Here is an 18,366-nt window from a genome sequence, read left to right as displayed (position 1 = left end):
GCCTATCTATCTATCTATCTATCTATCTATCTATCTATCTATCTATCATTTATCTGTTGGTGCCTTAAGCAGTTATGTTTGTAGCTGCAGGAAACCATCCTCAGACTCCTTCCTGGGGACCAAGACAGCCACCGACGGAGCTCTGCCCAGGGCTGTGGACAAGCACCAAGCTTTTCTCTTGGTTAGCTCCCCTACATCACAATGCCTGAACCAGTGGCCCCGGCTTCCCTTGTTTAGAGGAGCCACACTCCTCTAAACAGATGAACAGCAGCAGCAAAGAGGAGTGAACACCCCTCTGTCCCTCAGCAGCCCTGAGTGGCTGTGACAGGCTGGGCTCAAGACTTGCCAGGTGCTTGGTGAGGTCCCAGTTGTGGATGACCCTGGCCGGAATCACTGAGGCATCGTCTTGGTGGCAAATGTCACAGTAATAGAGGCCAGAGAAGGCACAGAGCTCGGGTCGTACAAAGAAGAAGCCGATTTGCCAGAAGCAGCCTGGGGAGATGGGTAGAGAGTGAGTGGTGTGGCCAGAGTCAGCTCCTAGTAACTTGGAAGCTGCTGTGGTGGAAGGGATCTGTTAACTTTTTTTAAAGGTAGGCACAAAGACAAGAATAACCACCACTCATATTTCCACCACTCAGAACTCCCCCTACTAATTAATCTTTACAACAACACACTGTAAGAACTATCACTATTTTACAGCTGAAGAAATGGATGCTCAGAGAGGTTAGGAAATCTGTCTGGTCACATAGTGAAGAAGTGGTGTGGCTGGCATTCAGATCTGGGTTTGCCTGGTTCCTTGGTTTGCCTGCTTCCTGGGGAAGGCACACACGCTTGGTCTAATACCCCCAGGCAGCCCCCGCACAGGGGCATAAGAGCTCCTGGCTGGTACACCAGAGGCAGATGGGTAGGTGACCAGGAGGGTCCCAGGTGGGTCCCATCTGCAGGGACCAGGCCTTTCAGAAGGCAGCTCTGAAGTCCTGTTTTCCATTGCTAAAGGGGCAAGGTGTTCCCACAAGTATTATAAAACCTCATTGCAGAATGTCATCATAATTGTGCTCATTCAGGGAAGCATTTCCAGAAAAGTACTATATTGTCTCAAAACTGCCTACAGAGGACAAAAATACTGTTTCACCTGTCAAATAGGAAAATACTTTCCTGAAAACTACTCTATGCGAGTGATGATTATAGAGAACTCTTGATTCCACCTGTAGCTCAGATCTAATCCAGCCCCATGGAGCCCCAGGTGTTTTAAATGGTCCTTTCAAAGGTCTTTACCCTCAGTAGTTGGTTTATGTAACAGCTCTGAGGGGTTTGATCAGATCTGCTATTTGTTTTGTTTGTTTGTTTGTTTGTTTTGAGATGGAGTCTCCCTTTGTCGCCCAGGCTGGAGTGCAGTGGTGCAATCTCGGCTCACTGCAAGCTCCGCCTCCTGGGTTCAAGTGATTCTCTTATCTCATCCTCCCGAGTAGCTGGGATTACAGGCACCTGCCACCACGCCCAGCTAATTTTTGTATTTTTATGTTGGCCAGGCTGGAGGATCTACTATTTGCCTCCAGTGCTTCCGTTTTTTTTTTGGAGACAGAGTCTTGCTCTGTCACCCAGGCTGCAGTACAGTGGTATGATCTCAGCTCGCCGCAACCTCTGACTCTTGGGCTCAAGTGCTTCGGCCTCCCCAGGAGCTGGGATTACAGACGAGCACCAGCACACCCAGCTGATTATCGTGTTTCCAGTAGAGATAGGGTTTCGCCATGTTGGCTGGTTCCAGAGCCTGCGTTCTGCTCCATTACCCCTTGCTGCCTGTGTCTAGTGTCCCTGCTGCTGGCTCAGCAATGCCAGCCTCCTCTCGGTCCACCCCTCCACTGGGGCCCCAGAATGGAAGCAGCAGAGTAGGGGCTATGGCGAGCAACGAAGTGGCTGGGGGACAAGGGCTGGGGTCAAGACTGGCCATAGGGAGTGGACAGGCAGCCAGCAGGGGGCAGGGCAGTCTGCACAGTGTCTGATGCCTCAGGACTGTGGGGCAAGGCTGGCTTCGGCCCCCCCATGGTTGGATAGTTCTTACAGTGTAGAGGTGTCTCCCTAGCGGGGGCCCGTGGGAGCAGCCAGTGGGTATGTCCTGGGCAAAAAGCAAAGGCCCTGACTCCCCCAGGGGCAGGCAGAAGGGTCCCTGGGCCTTGGGACCAGAGGGCGGGCTCTGCTGCTCACTAGCTGCCTTACCCTGACCTTCACCTAATTTCTTCAAGCTTCCATTTCAGTGTCTGTAAAATTCAGCTACTACCAGCTATTTTGTGGGGTTATTACAAAGCTTAAATGAGGAAAGGTTCTGCAAGTACCCTGCAAATTATGAAATACAACCCAGATGCCAGTGGTTGGTGGCTGCCTCTGAGCCGTGCCTGCTGGGTAGAAAGGAAACCCAGACCCCCTTGTCTCTAAAAACAAAAACAAAACCCCACAAAACTCCAGACCTACTCAGCAGAGTAGCTTATGAGATGAAACTATGGAATGAGAACACCGCTTCTCCTGCTGTCCTTCCCAGCTTCTCCTCCACCTCCCCTTTTCCCTAGTTTATGAGACAGGAGAGGAGGGGGAAAGCAAAAAGTTGGAAAGAAACAAAAGTAAGATAAATAGCTAGACGAACTTGGCACCACCACCTGGCTTTGGTGGTTAAAATAATGATAATATTAACCCCTGACCAAAACTACTAGTGTTATCTGTAAATTCCAGACATTGTATGAGAAAGCACTGTAAAACTTTTTGTTCTGTTAGTTGATGTATGTAGCCCCCAGTTAAGTTCCTCATGCTTACTTGACTTATGACCTTTTCACGTGGACCCCTTAGAGTTGTAAGCCCTTAAAAGGGCTAGGAATTTCTTTCTCCGGGAGCTCGGCTCTTAAGACGTGAGTGCCGACGCTCCCGGCCGAATGAAAAAACCTCTTCCTTCTTTAATCCGGTGTCTGAGGAGTTTTGTCTGCCGCTCGTCCTGCTACAAAACCAGTTTTCCAACTTTGCTTTGTAGATATCCTGGCTCTAGAACTGAATGGAGCTTGGTGAATAATCAAGAAACTATACAGTCAGGTTCCTTGCAGAACTGCTTTTTCTGAGCTCAGACACGAGGTCATGCTGCTGGCCTTCATCATAGTAATGCTACCTGAAGCAGCCCCATTAAACCTCCCTGGAGCTGTTTTGCAGGGTACCTGCCCCGTCCTTCTAGAGCTCATGTTCATGGAGCTACACACAAGAAATTTAAGAGCGAAGGGTTAGGAAAAAGCTTTGATTCCGTCAACATCTGGGTGGGTTTTACTATTTTTTCAACAACAAAGAGACATGCACCTGATAGCCCTTATCTTTTCACCTTACCTAGCAGGAAAGTCAGAGCTAAATTTTCTTCAGCAACCACCACCTTAGCACCTGTACATCATCTGCCCCCTAATTCCTCTCCGTGGGGACACCAGCATGGTAAACCAAGGGGCCAGTTGGCATCTTGGGCTTTGTGGCTGCTTGATGGGACTCACCGTCTCTACCCTGGATTGGGCTCCCCTGGACCACAGCTGAGGCCACCAGCTGGGACAAGGCCAAGCCCCCATTCCAGATGCTCCACAGCTTGCACCCGGGAGGCCCAGACCCAGGGCTGGCACCATCCTGTCCCCAGATGTCGGGGGCATCCTGGGGCAGGTTCCCAAGCATCCTCTGACTTGGAGTAACCTCCCACCGCCAGCACCCACACAGACACACACAGCCAGGTCAGGCAGGTTTTGCACCAGGGTACTTTCTGCAGGTGTTTCCTCTCCATCTCTCAGGATGGGGCCCCGTGGATCCCTGCTGTTGGTGTTGTGGAAACTAGAGCTGCATTGGCGGCTGAGCCCTTGTTCTCTGCTGCCCCAGCCACCTCTGAAACGGGATCTGCTGTACTTAGGACACATCTCAATTGCTCTCGTGTAGCACTGAAACCAGACACTTGAATGTCTGTCCCTTGGCCAAACCAGGGGCCACAGGAGGGCAGAGGCCATATCCTGTGCATTGCTGTCCCCAGCACTGTCCCTGGTATGTGATGGTGGCAATAATGACAACAGCCTGCATCTCTAGGCATTCAGCAGGTGGACAAGGGTGCAGGCTCAGGAGCCAGGCCCCTGTGTTCAATCTTCAGCTGTCCCACCTACTAGCTGTGTGACCTCAGGCAAGTGATTTAACCTCTCTGTTTCCTCTTCTCAAAATTGGGATTGTGATAGTACCAGCCTCACAGGATTATTGTGAGGATCAAATGAATGAATGCGTATGAAGCTCTTAGCCCAGTTCCTGGTCCCAGGTGTCAGCACCCAGCCTCCTCCTCATGATTAATTACATGTTTACTGGGAGCTTGGCACCAAGTCAAATGCTTTAAATAAGTTAGTCAATCCAGACAACTCCATTTCCCAGACAGGGGAACCCAAGGTTCAGAGAGGTTAAGTAATGTGCCCAAGGTCCCACCAGCTAGTTAGTTACCTTGAAGACTAGGTCCCAAGCCCAGGCAAGCTGAATTGCGCTCCTAGCCCCTGCCCCGCCCAGGCGGCAGGTGTCTGCCTGGTGAGCAGCGCCAGGGGAATGAAAACAAACAACACAGGTTGGCCCGGGTCTTGGAAACCGCTCTAAAGAATCACTTGTGTTTTGTTTGAAGGCTCAACCACAGGAATTATCTCTTGGAGTCTCCGCATAGGTTCAGTGTTGCTGACCTCCAGCAGGTGAGAGTGTCCTGCTTCCCCCGCCCAGACCTCCAGAGAGACTTCATTCCTGGAGAAGTCAGCAAGGAAGATGGGAGGGGGTGTCTGTAGTTTACTGAAGACAGCAGTCTGCAGCTTTTCTGCAGCTCTGGGTGGGTTACCCTGCTGCCCCAGTTTCCTGGGCAGGGACGGATACCCCCAGCACCCTGGAATAAGCAAGCACTCCAGCAACCCCAGGATCATAGGAAGAGAGTTTGGAATACTCCTTTCCCCAGGGGGAGGGTACAGTGGAGTCGGGTCTCATCTGTGAGTCCCATTAGCCCTGAGTGACCTCAGTGCCCACGGGCTGGACACTGGCACTGCTCAGCCTGACTCAGGGAGGTTTTCTTTTCTTGCACACATGGAAACTGGGGGTAGAAGTTCTCCAGGCAGGGTGCCATGGTGCCTCAGTGCAGCTGCTTGAAAGGCCTGGGGCCTCAGTTTACCAGCCCTCCGCAGATGGCAAACAGGGTGTATAAAGGATTCCTCAAGGCCCTGATCGAATTTGCCTCCCAGCACGTCTACAACTGCGACCTATGCACCCAGCGCGGCTTCATCTGCCAGATCTGCCAGCACCACGACATCACCTTCCCCTTTGAGTTTGACACCACAGTCAGGTATGCGGGACACCCAGCCAGCCGTCTCCCAGCCCCACCCTTCTCCCCACACCCACAGCCTGGCCCAAGCACGCAGGGCAGCAGGCCTCGCTCTATGGGCAGGAATGTATTGAACATCCGCTTTGTGCTGTGCCAAGGGGTGGTGCTGTTGTTCGGGGCAGTCCATGCCCTGGGCAGTCATGGGCAGCTCCGGTCCAGCTCAGGGGGCAAGACAAGCTCTCCCAGGACTCCTCTGCCTTTATGGAACCATCTGTCTTCCTAAAGAAGAGGTGGCTGCCGACTCTCTGAGTGGAGCCTCCTGGTGCCTCAGTGTATGCATGGGTTGAGGAGGGTTGTATGAGTTACCACTCTGCACTATTGGCATGAGACCAGGCACAAAGTTGGCACCTGGTGGGTGGTACCTGCCACTACCACTGCCTCTGTTGCTGAAATGATCACTCTTGTTCCCAGTTATTGCTCATTATCAGCAACCTCTCAGTGGAGAAATTCATCCAGACCTTCCTGCAACCCATGTGGGAGTGGAAAACTGAACTGGGAACATTAGTTCTTTTTCTGTCGGTGTTCACTGGCCTGGAGTCAGCCCTGAATGGGCCTGGGGCTGAGTTTTTAAAATTATACAGTCTTGGCCAGGCTCAGTGGCTCATACCTGTAATCTCAGCACTTTGGGAGGCCAAGGCAGGTGGATCACTTGAGGTCAGGGGTTCGAGACCAGCCTGGCCAACATAGTGAAGTGCCGTCTCCACTAAAACCACAAAAGAAAGCCGGGTGTGGTGGTGGGCACCTGTTATCCCAGCTACTTGGGAGGCTGAGGCAGGAGAATTGCTTGAATCCGGGAGGCAGAGGTTGCAGTGAGCCGAGATCGTGCCACTGCACTCCAGCCTGGGCAACAGAGTGAGGCTCTGTCTTAAAAATAAATAAGTAAATGTTTTTAAATACGATAAATCCTTAATGAATTTCAAGGAGGATTTATTAAAAACTGCAATAGTACAGAGAAAATCAGTGTGCATTGTGTGACATATCGGTAAGCACTGTTTCAAGAATCTCCTGTTCTGGAACGGAGAGGCACGGCATGCGTGCGTGGGTTACACAGTATGTCACAGCCATATCGTGGGTTCTGGTCAAAAGTGCTGGCCAGCGTGGCCACAGGGCAATCTCCAGCCCAGCTGGCACCAGCAGGCGTGCTGCTCTCTCCCCAGGTGTGCCGAGTGCAAGACCATCTTCCACCAGAGCTGCCAGGCTGTGGTGAAGAAGGGCTGCCCCCGCTGTGCCCGCCGGCGCAAGTACCAGGAACAGAATGTTTTCACCTTATGCCCATCTGCTGACCCCGTTCTGAAGGCCGGGGTTGAGTGCGGCTCAGCCATCCCAGCTGGGTTTGCCATCAGCCCAGGATACTTACCGTGTCACAGCTGTGTCCTCTTGTCAGGAAGACCCTCAAATGTGACCAGAGCACTGGCCTTCCAGAGAAAGCCCAGGACGTTCCTCCGATGTCCCTTGGCCCCCTCACCACCCCTCTGCTGCAGGAGGCGTGGCCACCACCAGATGCTCCCTGTCTCTGGGCAGACAGGGTCTTTTACTCACCAGGCCCTGGCTCACCAGCATCCCGGCACCTCCGTTAGGGCTGCCCAAACACTGTGGAAAGGAGGCTTGGGGAGCATTTTCAATTCCACATTCCTGATTAAAATGTCTTGTTTTATAAGGTGGGTTTTTCCCATTCATATTTCAACAGAAAGTATTTTTTTATTCTTACCCTACGTGAGTCACCCATGAAATCTGGACATTCTCACCCCCCAGCGGATGCACGGGAGTCATTCAGGCCTAGCCTAGAGGCAGTGGGTGGCTGGCGGGCAGGCCACTGCTGGGACAGGGCCCACCCGGTGCCTTTCCTTGCCTTCATTGCCAGTGCCAAACTGCCCCTCAGCAGGGGAGGGCCAGTCCTGGTGACCCCACTTCGTCTCTGTCTCCTCTTTACTCCCCACTCTCGCCAGCTGAGCCCACCCCTTTCTCAGCGTCAGAGCCCCTAGCTCTTCTCTAGCCCGGGGCCTTGGCCCCATTAGGAGAAGGAGAAGCGACTGGAAACCAGCACTGTCAGCACTTTGAGCCCTCCTCGGTTTAGGGAGGGTCACTGTCTTGCCCACCCCCGATCCTCACTCCTCTATAGACAGGGGCGCTGCTGCAGATGCTCCAGGCCCACCTCGGTGGGCGCCTGGGGTCACACTCTCTGCCTGACTGACCCCTGCCAGGGCACAGACAGGCAGGACCCCAGAGAGGGCAGGCAGCCCGGCCCTGCACTGTGGAGAAGTGACCCGGTCCTTCGCCCTAAGCTGTGCGGGGCTTGCAGGGGAGCTGCCCTGTGGATGCAGCCACGGCCTCACAAAGCCATGAATTCCCACAGCATCATTGAACTTGCCCAGCCAGGACATGGAGACTGAAGAACTTCCCCAGAGCAGGACTGCCTTTGAAGGGGCCTTGGGGCTGGGGTGGGAGCCTGGAATTGTTTTTGAAGTGAAGCTCGGACCCTCCAGGCTTCGGGGAAATGTGGGTTTGCTGGTCTGTCTGTCGCCTTCCCCCACCTCTCCTGGACCCAGCAGGCCCTCAGTCCTAGCTGTCTTACCTGCGCTCAGCTTGGAGTCTGAGGCCTCAGGTGGAGATCCCCCTGTCACTGTCAGAGATGAGCCCACCCTCACCCCTCCCTGGGGGCGATCGGCTGCTGAGCCACCCACCCAGCCTTGGAGCTGGATGCCTGTGCAGCAGAACAGAAGCGGCAGTGGCAGGCAAGTGGAGGCTGCGCACAGCTTTTTCGGGTCATGGCACACACCCGTGCCCAGATGCCAATGCCTCCTAAGCCGGGAGCTGGGTTATGCACCTGCCATGGCCCACATTAACTCTCCATCACAAGCCTGGCCTCGTCAGAGCCCTCATTGCCCCATCCCTGAGTGGGCAGGAGCCTGGCCTGGGGAGGGCTTGGGCCTGTGAGGATTCTTCCCGAAGGTGCCCTCGGAAACAGACTAATTCTCAGGGAAATCAGATTGCAGTAAAATGACATGGAAATAAACAACATTCAGATCTGAGATTTCCTGTCCTTGAAGTCCCCTTTCAGATTACAAGTTGGCATCCTCTGCCCATCTAGCTGCCGCAGCTTCCCCCAAGGACAGCAGATGATAGGCCCAGAGAAGATAAGAGAAACTGGGAAAGGGAGGCCCAGTGGAGGGCCACGGCACGTGACCTGGTTCTGCCCTGCCAATGGGTTCAGCCCTTCTCCATCCTCAGCAAAGCGCCTCTGAGGGCACTTGTTTCCCCTTCTCCCCAACTTTTTTGTTTGTTTTACTCTGTTGCCCAGGCTGGTGTGCAGTGACATGATCTCAGCTCACTGCAACCTCCACCTCCTGGGTTCAAGCAATTCTCTTGCCTCAGCCTCACGAGTAGCTGTGACTTCCCCTTCTCTTCTGCCTAAAGGAGGAGGGGTGGTTTGGAGATTTCAATCCAACCCCCAAGAGCTCATCACATAAGTGTCATAATAGCTGATATAGGTGGGCGCGGTGGCTCATGCCTGTAATCCCAGCATTTTGGGAGGCCAAGGCAGTCAGATCATTTGAGGTCAGGAGTTCAAGACCAGCCTGGCCAACATAGTGAAACCCCATCTGTACAAAAATACAAAAATTAGCTGGGCGTGATGGCAGGGGCCTGTAATCCCAGCTACTCAGGAAGCTGAAGCAGGAGAATCACTTAAACCCAGAGACGGAGGTTCCAGTGAGCCGAGATTGTGCCACTGCACTCCAGCCTGGGTGACAGAGCCAGACTCCGTCTCAAAAAAAAAAAAAAAAAAAAAAAATAGCTGTGCTGGGCATGTGGTAAGCTCTGCTTAGTGGACCTCATTTAATTCTCCCAATAATCCAGTGAAGTGAGTGTTACTATTGATAGCTGCAGAGATAAGGCAGAACTCCCAAGACCTATCAGCTGCCAAGCAGCAGAGTGGGGCATCATAGCAGCCTGACCCCACCAAAGACCATGGCCACTGCCAGTGCTGCCTGGCTGTGCTGCAGGTGGGGAGGGACGTAAAAGGTAGGGAGGGAGAGAAGATTTCTTCAGTCACTATTTTCTAAGCATGTTGGGCACCAAAGACGGATGCCGAGTTCTGCTGTGTGCCTACCCTGGAGGGTCCCAAGGTGCCACCAAGCCTCAGACACACTGAGATTATCAGAGGAAGTGGGGACTCACGGATGGCAACGCCTAGCAGGGGCAAAGATACAGAGGTAAGGGAGTTCCAGAACTAGCGTGGCCAGATTCAGCTTCCCACCCAACCCTGGACCCCCAGGAGGTGGTATCAAGAGGGGCCATGGCCTGGGTTGCGGGCCCCTTTTCCTCCCAGAACACTAGCCTGAATCAGCCAGCTCCTGGCACACACAGCCAGGTCCACAGGCACACCTGTTCTTTGGGGCCCCTGAGGGCAAGGGGTCTGCTGGGGCTGGGGCTTGTGATGTCTGGAGTGAGTGCAGGGTCACATCAGGGCGAGGCAGCTTGTCCAGAGAGGCAGAAAATTCCCAAACAGAAGACCCCCAAGGCAGACGGCCCTGGGGCTAGCCTCCTGGCCTCTAGGAGGTTGTTCTGAGTTTACCCTGTGGACAGATTGGAGGCTGACCCTCCTTCTGAGGATCAAGAGGGAGTTGGGGATGGTGGGAGGGTAACCTGGCCAAGAGAAGCTGCTGGGGGAGGCTCCCTCCGTTCTCAGTCCCACCATCTGAGCCCCGCGTCCTCTTCCTCCCTGGAGACAGCCAGGTGTGGCCAAGGATCCTGGGAAGTGCAGAGGAGGGGGTGGCGTCTTCGCTCTTCAGGCGCTGGCCTGGCCCAGAGGGGACAGGAAGCTAGGACGCCGGGGATTGTCTCTCGCAACTGCAGCCCAGACCCAGTCCGGGAGGAAGTCCTGCCAGGCGCTCTCCACCGGTGCCTTCCTGGTTATATTGCTGAATAGGAAACCGGGCAGCGCAGGAACCGCGCGGTGGAGTAGGGAGCGCTGGACACCGAGCCCACGCGCACCCACTGGGACAAGTGGAGGCGAGGCCGGCGAGCGGACGCCCCGAAGTGCCCGGGCAGGCAGTGGGCCGCCGAGCGGGGGTTGAGGTGGGAGGTGGGGTGGGTGTGGGGCAAGGGGCAGGATGGGGAGGAAAGTGTGCGGCAGGTGGCGGGTCCGCACCAAGGAGCTTCTCGCGCCTGCTCCTCTTGTCTCGGTGCTAGGGCGGTGCTAGGGCGGGAGCTGCGCAGGCCTCATCCCACGGGGAGGAGAAGGTAGACGAAGGGCTGCCCTCCATCTGGAGGCGGGAGGGGAGCAGGCCCAGGCCCCCAGTGCCGACCCAGGCGTTGGCGCCGCTGTAGCTTGCGTCGCCTGGGCGGTGGACGCAGGGGACCTCCTGGCGACGGGTGCGATCTCGTGCTCCAGGGATCCTCCCGGCCCCCACCAATCCCTCCCCTTCTCTGTGTTCCCCCAGGTTGGCGAAGGAGCTGTAACTAGGTCCCCTTCTTATCCAGCCCGAGACACTGCGCTCCGTTGGGCGTCTCTGCGCTGGGAATCCCGCTCGGAGTTTTTCCAGGCCCGGCCGGGCTACACCGGGAAAGGCCCCGGTGGGGCAGGTGGACCTGGAGTGGCGGGTCTGCAATCCGGTTGGAAGGGCTCGCAGTGGGTGATTCAGGATGCGAATAACCTCCCCGAGAACAGGAACGCCCACACGAGACAACCAGCCCCAACCCGGCATTCCCAGAGCCGCGCGCGGGAGGGACGCAGGGACTCCGGGACAGCAAATCCCCAGGGGAGAAGGGAAGGGGGGAGACGGGGCAGGGGCAGCCCCACCCTTCTTGGGCTCCGCTAGCGACCAGCCAGCACCCCTTCAGACGCAGCCTTTCTGGCTCCCGGCCCCGGCCTTCTGCTCCGGGCCTCGTCCCAATGCCCAGCAAGGTCCCCAGCAGAGGGATTCAGGCTCCTCCTCGCCTCGCCCAGACACAGCTGCTTTGGGTATCGGTGACAGCACTCCTGAGCGTCCCTGTCCCTATTTGCTGCCATTGCCAGCTCCGATTCCGCGCAGCCTCTCCGGCCTGGCCCCTGGAAGCCCCGCCCAGGGCGATGGTAGGGGCCTAACCTGCCGGCTCCGCCCACCGGGCCCTGGGGCTCCCTGAGACCCGCCCAGCCGACGTCAGTGCGCTGCGGGGTCCAGGGAGAAGCGGCGCCGGGGGCAGCGTCCACCTTGGGGTTTGTTGGCTCAGGGCAGCTCGATGACCCCGCCTCCGGGGCCCAGTGTGCGTAGTGACTCAGTGTACACCCTTTCCTCGTCAAGGAACCCTTGACAAAGTGGCGAAGGAGCCCTACGGGGGCCCCGGTTGGACCCTGCTTCTTCAGTCCCTCAGCCTCGGCCAGCGACGGTCTCCTGGCCCCTGGTCCGGGTCACCTTAGGAAGCAGGAGGAGGTGTGGTCAGTGTGGGAGTCTGGAGGGGCTATGCACTTCCGGAGACCACCGACTCATGGCTTTGGTGGAGGGACGCAGGCAGATTTAGTTAGGCTCTCCCCCATCCCTGACACACTGGAGCCGGGGCGGGAGTGGGGCTTGTGACCACTCTGGAGAGCTCTGGGGGCCCCTGCTCTGGGACTCCGTACGGATAGTCACTATCTCAGAGCGCATTCTCCAGGGGCCACTCTAGTGGAGGCACTGTAGGGGTCCCAGGGCAGGCGGGCAGTCTTTCTCGGGGGCGGCGTGAGAGCCGGAGAGCAGGGGGCGGGGCGGGCCAGGCTAGGGGTCACGTCTGCGCTGAAGCAGCTGCGGAAGGAGAGAGAAACCGAGAGAACCGGTTCCCCCGCCTTGACAGCGGAGGCCCCCACACCAAGGCCCTCGGACTAAGCGGGGCAGGGACAGCCTCCAAATAGAGCTGTTCACCAGGGCGCCTGCAGAGCCCGCATCCCAACCCCGACCCAGGGGCCGGGGCGCAGGCTCGCGGAGGGAGGCGGTGCTACGGTACCCTCTGCGGATTCTCTGCGGGCGGGAGGCGTACAGGTGGGACAGGGCCCGGGGAACGGCAGGAAGTGGGCTGCTTTTCCCACTTGACTGACGGGAAAACTAAGGCTCAGTCAACTATTAAGCAAGAGTGGTGTCGACCTTAGAGCAGGCAATCACCCCTCGTTTTAAAGCCAAGGTTTCCCTCGCAGTCGATCTGGACCAAGACTACCCACAATCTCCCCAACGCAGGACTAAAGCGAGGCTCAAATCTTAGAATCAGCCCCACGGAATGAAGGGGTTGTCCTAATTCCAGCACTGAGTGTAAGAATGGAAGCCTCAGATGTGATTTTATGCAAGTCCTCATTTTAGAAATGGGAAAACTGAGGCCCGAAGACGAACGGCAAGTGCAGCATCGGGACTCGAACCCATGCCTGTCCCTGAGTGCGGGACTATTCCGGGCTCGGTGGTCTTGACTTCCGCGGCCCTCCTTGTTGCCTTTAGGAAAACGCCGCGGCCGCGATGGCGGCGGATGTGGAGGGAGACGTGTACGTGCTGGTAGTGCACGCCTTCGAGTACACCGGCAACAATGGGCGCCGCGTGGCCATCCCGCCTAATGAGCTCTACCGTCCGCTGTGGCGCAGCACCGAGGACCGGTGGCACCTGCGGCGCGAGCCCGGCGGCCGCCCCTTCTACCTGCCCGCGCAGTACGTGCGCGAGCTGCCTGCGCTGGACAACCCTGCCACTGCCGCGCCGCCAGGTCCCATCCGGCCCCGCGGCCCCCGAGCCGCTCTCCTATGACTACCGGTTCTTGAGCGCGGCGGCGGCAGCGGTCCCCAGTGGCCNCGCAGCAGCCTGGCGCCCGGCCTGCCCGCCAGCCTGTACCTGCTGCCCGCGGCGCCCGTGCGGCCCGCGCAGTCCCCGGACTACCTGGCGCGCGCCGCCGTCTCGCCTCCCGCCGGCCACCTCGGAGGCAGCGGCAGCTTCAAGGCCTGCAGCGTGGCGGTGTCCTGGGTGTGCCTGCTGCCCCTGGCGCGGAGCGACTCAGAGAACGTCTACGAGGCCATCTAGGAGGTGCGCGGCCCGCCGCGGGAGGAGAGCACGAAGCAGGTACGACCCCGGGCGCGGAGGCGGGGAGGCTCACTGGGGACCGCGCCCGCAGGGAGCCTGGGCGCGAGGAGACCTGCTCCGCTCAGCGTCGGGCACGACGCCCACCTTTGTCCGAAGACTTCGGATAAGCTCCCTCTCCACAGCCGCGAAACAGTGCAGGCCCCCAGTCCCTCATCTGCAATTCCCAGGCTCCAAAGCTCCCTGGAAGCCCAAAAGGTTTTTCGTAATCCAATTGGTGGCAAAATTGCGCTTGAACTGATGTGAGGCTGTTGATGGTCTTTATTTATCGCGCTTGTGTGAATATTCATATTTTGCTGCAGAAATGCAAATAAGCTCGATAGCCGGCTGCTGCCCCAAGCCCTGATGGGAGGTAATGTAACCTACAGCAGGTGGGCACCTCACGATAGCTTTCCAAGTCCCAGCTGTTCTATATTCCGAAGCGCATCTGGGCACGGAACAGGGGATTGCGGGCCTGCCGCCAGCTCAACAGCCTTGCCCGTCTCCCAGGAGCCTGGGATCAGATGAGAGGGTGGATGTGAAAGTCTGGCATCTGCTTCCCTTTGAGGGTGCTTCCAGAATTTCAGTTCCTTTTTATTTTTCATTTTTTAAAGAACTCCTGATGGGTTTGTTTCAGAAAGACGTCCGGTTAAGTAAGGTTGTTTTTTTTTTTCCTCTTCAGAATCCAGTTGTACTAATCTGGGAAATCGCAAATAGAGCATGTTTTGTAAACACTCTTACATCCCCAGAACACTCTGGGCGACCCTGACATTTTGAACTTTAGGAACTTTTCAGGGAGGGGCAGCCCAAGGGGAAAAAAGGATGCTCAGAACCGTTCTGCCATCTGCCACCGGCCGTGTGATGATCTAGAGGCAGTTCCCTTCCTCACTCAGGGTCTGGGTTTGTTCTTTAGCCCAAAGGGAGGGGGTGGACAGATGACTTCTGAAACTTGGGAGCCCCTAATTTCTTTCTCTGTGCCTGATGTCATTACCATGAACATTGATGCCCACCATGTGCCAGGACTGAGTCCGGGATGCCCAGACGAAGGAGACACGTAGGCCCGCTGCTGGGTCTTCCCTCCGCCCGTCTCGTTACAATGCAGAGCTCAGGTTTTGAGGCTGGGGAAAGGAGAATTGGACTCTGCTGGGTCACCTGCCAGCTGCGGACAGCCACTTAATTTACACGCGAGGACGCTCCCCAGGCCCAGCGTCCTCTGGTGTAAGCACAACACCTAAGGATTAGGGTTGTGAGCCTTAAACGAGGTAAGGCTTCGAAGCGCTTGGCAGTAACAGAGGGTCCACCCAGACTCTCTAGGTCGTCCTCGTTTGGCTTCGCTGAATCTGCGCCGCCTTCTCTCCGGCTCCTGCAGCGGCAGCCCGCCGCCTTGCGGCCAGGATGGAGAACGGCACCCGACGGGCGGGGCTGGGGACCGCGGCTGGTTCCTGTTTCGTGCCGCTGCCGGCGGGTCAGGCAGCTTCTCTGGGATGGGTGGCTGGATGCCAGCCCTCTTCTCCCCAGCGCCCCTCAGTTTCCTGCGCAGGCTCCCGGTGGTGCACTTCCCGGCCTCTCCACATTCTCTGTGCTGGTGACGGTGGGAGGGTGCCTGCCCGTCTGAGGGGAGACCCTGGAGGTGGGAGAATGGCCTTGTTCTTTGAACCTCGAATCTGGCCCAGGGTCTGGCTCAGACAGAGTGCACAGAGTGTGTGTTGAAAAGGGCAGAGGTGTGGCAGTCCCTTACCTGTGAGCCAGGGATCTGTAAGTCTGCCCAAGGGCCACCACCCCAGGCCCCAGGACCAAAGAGGAAGGAGACTGCCCAGGTCCTGACATCTCCTGAGAAGGCTGCCAGGGCGCCTGCCAGGTGGCCCCTCTGCCCATCCTTCTTCCAGCTCCTAGCAGGTTCCTAGTTGCAGTGGCATCTGGGGGGAGGGGCACAGGTGATGGGGCAGGGGACTTACCTAGGGGGGGATCTAGGACATTGGCCAGAGACAGGCTGCTCCTTGGCCCCACTGGTGGCCCTAATTCACTGTGTGACCTCCGCAAGTCACTTTACATCTCTGGTCCTGTTTCTTCCCCTGTGCGATGGGTGCAATACTACCACGTTCCCTGCACGGAGCGTTATTCAAGAGGCAGCTGTGGGTCTCCCTGGTGCTCCACCCCAACAAAGTCCAGGGTAGGGAGTTGGTTCTGCCCCCCAAGGGAACCTCACCCCTGCCCTTAGTTGTCCCAGGAGGCATTTCCCACCATGATCCTCCAGGCCCATTCACTCGTGCATCAGGCATGAACTGGCTGGATACCTCCCAAGCCCTGGTGAGCCTTCGGATTTGGAGAGGGCTGAGACACAGCCACGTTCCTGGGGAGTCGCCCTCTTGGATAGGAGGTCAGTACGAGAAGACATGGGGCCGGGGCTCAGGAGTGGAGCGTAGGGTTGGGAGTGGGTGCCCACCCGGGCAGGGCCTCATGGGCGCTTGCCAGGAATGTGCACTTTATCCGGCAGCTGCTGTGAGGCTTTTAGCAGAGACAGGAGTGGGATTGAGAAAAAAATCCCTATGGCCAGGGCTTCAAGCACGGCCGAAGCTCTTGGTGGTCTCATGGTCATGTGATGGTAACAAAGGTTTGGGAGGTGGATGGGCAGGGCTTGGGGCCGAGGGAGGTGGGAGGGAAATCGGGTTGAGTTCTAGATTCCCAGCTGGCATTCGTGGGCAGACAGTGGTGCTGCTTACTGAGGTTGGGGTGGGGGGCAACTTGGGGAGGAGTAGGGTGAAGAAAAGCTGGGGCCCACCTGGATTTAGGTGCCAGACAAAGGAAAGAGAAGTGTGAGAGTGCTGGCTCAGAGGACAAGAAGTGTCCAGAAGAAGGACGCACAGGAAGGTCACGTGAGAGAAAGGCCATATAACACTTACCTGAAGTGGCCACTAGAAGCTCAGCTGGTCGGGGCGTGCTGAAGGCAGAGGGCAGTGGTCAGGAGTGAAGTGAGGGTGCAAATTGAGCGTGTGGACAATGGGCAGGAGGAGAGAGACACCGTGTGACCAGAGGGGTGTAGGTCATCGATGGAAACGTGGTCCTCAGGTTCAGGTGGGTGGGCAGGAGATGGGGAGGCTGAAGATGGGGAGGAGGTCGTTGCTGAGAAGGAATCTCAGAAGAAAGTGGGTGCAGAACAGAGGGGCAGGATGTGAGGATGGCAGTGGCACGGGGCACAGGGGAGTGTGTAGGGACGCCCGTCTACTAGGCAGCAGCTCAGGGCTTAGGGCAGGCTACTGGGCAGGGCCAGGGACCCCAGAACAGAGGAGCTCCTGCCATGGATGGTGTTTTACAGCCTTGTCACTCCCCATGCACTCTAGTCGCACATATTGAGCACTTGGTGTGGGCTGGTCACCGTGCTGGACACTGGGGACAAAGTGTGGTAAGATGCAGTCCCAAAGGGGCTAACAGTCCTGTGGGCTCTTGCTCAAAGGCTTATACCCAGGGTTAAGCTCCCAGCAGCTTGGAAGGCAGGCATGGACACCTCCATTTGCCCTGAGTACAAACAGAGGTTCGGAGAGGTTTAGTGACAGGACGAAGCTCACACAGCCAGGAAGTGGCAGAAGCAAACCCTTGTGAGAGGGGAGAGAGGGAGTCAGGGGAGGTAAGCAGGGATGACTCCTCCCCTCCCCAAAGAGGCCACTCAGGGAGCCCATGGAAGCCAGGCCAAAGGCGGTGCAATAAAGGGGCCTTCCCCTGGCTGCGGTCCTGGCTCTGGGATTGCAGGGTGCGGTCACCATCCCCACCCAGAGGTGAGAAGGCTCAGGCTGGTGGGGCTGGCCTGGAGCTTGCCACTGCTGCTGGAGCATTGGCCGCTGGGAGGGAAGTTCCAGCCAGACTGCTGCACCTTCTCATACAAGCAGCCCTGGAGGCGCCACACCTGAAACAGGCAGCGCGGACTGGAAGGAGCCTGGGGCCCTCAGTTCTACTCCTCCTCCAATGGGAACTGTGAGTGAGCCCTCGTCCCTAGGGGACTAGAGGGTGGCCACAGCAGTTTCCCCACTCTCTCCCCTCACTTTCTTACCTGGGGCCCCTCCCCTCTGGATCCAGGGCCAGCACCCACTGTCTGAGGGCAGGACAAACTCCGAGGGCAGCCCGAGGCCGCTGTGATTGAGAAAAGGAACTGGCCTTGGGACAGACCCACCTGTCCCCACTCATGGCCAGCCAGGGGCCTTTGGCAAGGGGCTTTGGTAATAGCAGGAAGCTGAGGTCAAGTTGAGGGGACTCCAGCTAGCCCCTTGCCTGTACTCCCTCCTCCAACAACCCCACCCACACCCCCCAGCTGGGGCAGCCGCCCTGGGGTGGCTCTGCCGGTTTCTTCGCACCTGCCCCAGTTCCCTCCCAGTGGCTCACCTGCAGCCCCGGGCTGTCCCAGAGCCCCTCTGCCTGCCTAGGACCTGACTTAGGAGACAGCAGCTCCAATGTGGGTCCCCTCCCACCCTCACCCCACATTGCTGTCCCCCCAGAGATCTCCCTGCCACCCCAACTCCCTTGTAGGCCACATGGTCTCTGGGGTCTCCCTGAAGCCTGCGCCTGGTTCTCACCTCTTAGTCCCTGGCTCCCTGCAGCCCCAAGGGCCTGAGATGGGCCCCACCTGCCCCTCACTTCCTTCCCAGGCCTCAGCAGTTGACCTCACTCTGGACCTATTTTTTTTTTTAATGTTTATTTTAATAGTTGTGGGGAGCAGGTGGTGTTTGATTACAGGAATAAGTTCTTTAGTGGCGATTTCTGAGATTTTGGTCTACCCGTCACCCGAGTGGTGTGCACCGTCCCCAATGTGGAGTCTTTTCTCCCTCACCCCCCACCACCCTTCCCGCACCCCAAATCCCCAAAGTCCATTATATCATTCTTAGGCCTTTGCCTCCTCATTGCTTAGCTCCATAGACCTATTTTCTTTGCCCTTCTTAGAGCTGACTGTGTCCA

The 18,366-nt window shown here is 57.2% G+C and overlaps 2 protein-coding genes and 1 pseudogene across 2 annotated transcripts in view; 2 read left to right on the top strand and 1 right to left on the bottom strand.

Moving 5' to 3' along the window:
* The first annotated feature begins 3,795 nt into the window (after window positions 1-3,795).
* Window positions 3,796-8,568, top strand: PLEKHM1 (pleckstrin homology and RUN domain containing M1). Its single transcript, XM_017876154.1, has 4 exons — window positions 3,796-3,902; window positions 4,649-4,712; window positions 5,247-5,347; window positions 6,544-8,568. Exons 1-4 carry the CDS (start codon window positions 3,796-3,798, stop codon window positions 7,112-7,114), a joined length of 843 nt encoding a protein of 280 aa, XP_017731643.1. The 3' UTR covers window positions 7,115-8,568.
* A 2,641-nt stretch (window positions 8,569-11,209) lies between these two features.
* Window positions 11,210-13,599, top strand: LOC108532228 (rho GTPase-activating protein 27-like; annotated as a pseudogene).
* Window positions 13,600-16,984: 3,385 nt separating this feature from the next.
* The window catches only part of LOC108532227 (rho GTPase-activating protein 27-like), a 3,016-nt gene continuing 1,634 nt past the window's right edge, over window positions 16,985-18,366 (bottom strand). The window contains 3 exon segments of the mRNA XM_017876153.1: window positions 16,985-17,015; window positions 17,190-17,323; window positions 17,468-17,547. Coding sequence (XP_017731642.1) covers window positions 16,985-17,015; window positions 17,190-17,323; window positions 17,468-17,547 — 245 coding nt within the window.

The sequence above is a fragment of the Rhinopithecus bieti genome, unplaced genomic scaffold, assembly GCF_001698545.2.
Source record: "Rhinopithecus bieti isolate Rb0 unplaced genomic scaffold, ASM169854v2 scaffold_10088, whole genome shotgun sequence".
Classification (NCBI taxonomy): Eukaryota; Metazoa; Chordata; class Mammalia; order Primates; family Cercopithecidae; genus Rhinopithecus; species Rhinopithecus bieti.
The sequence above is the reverse complement of the archived record's forward strand: the minus strand, read 5'-3'. Positions and strand labels throughout refer to the sequence as shown.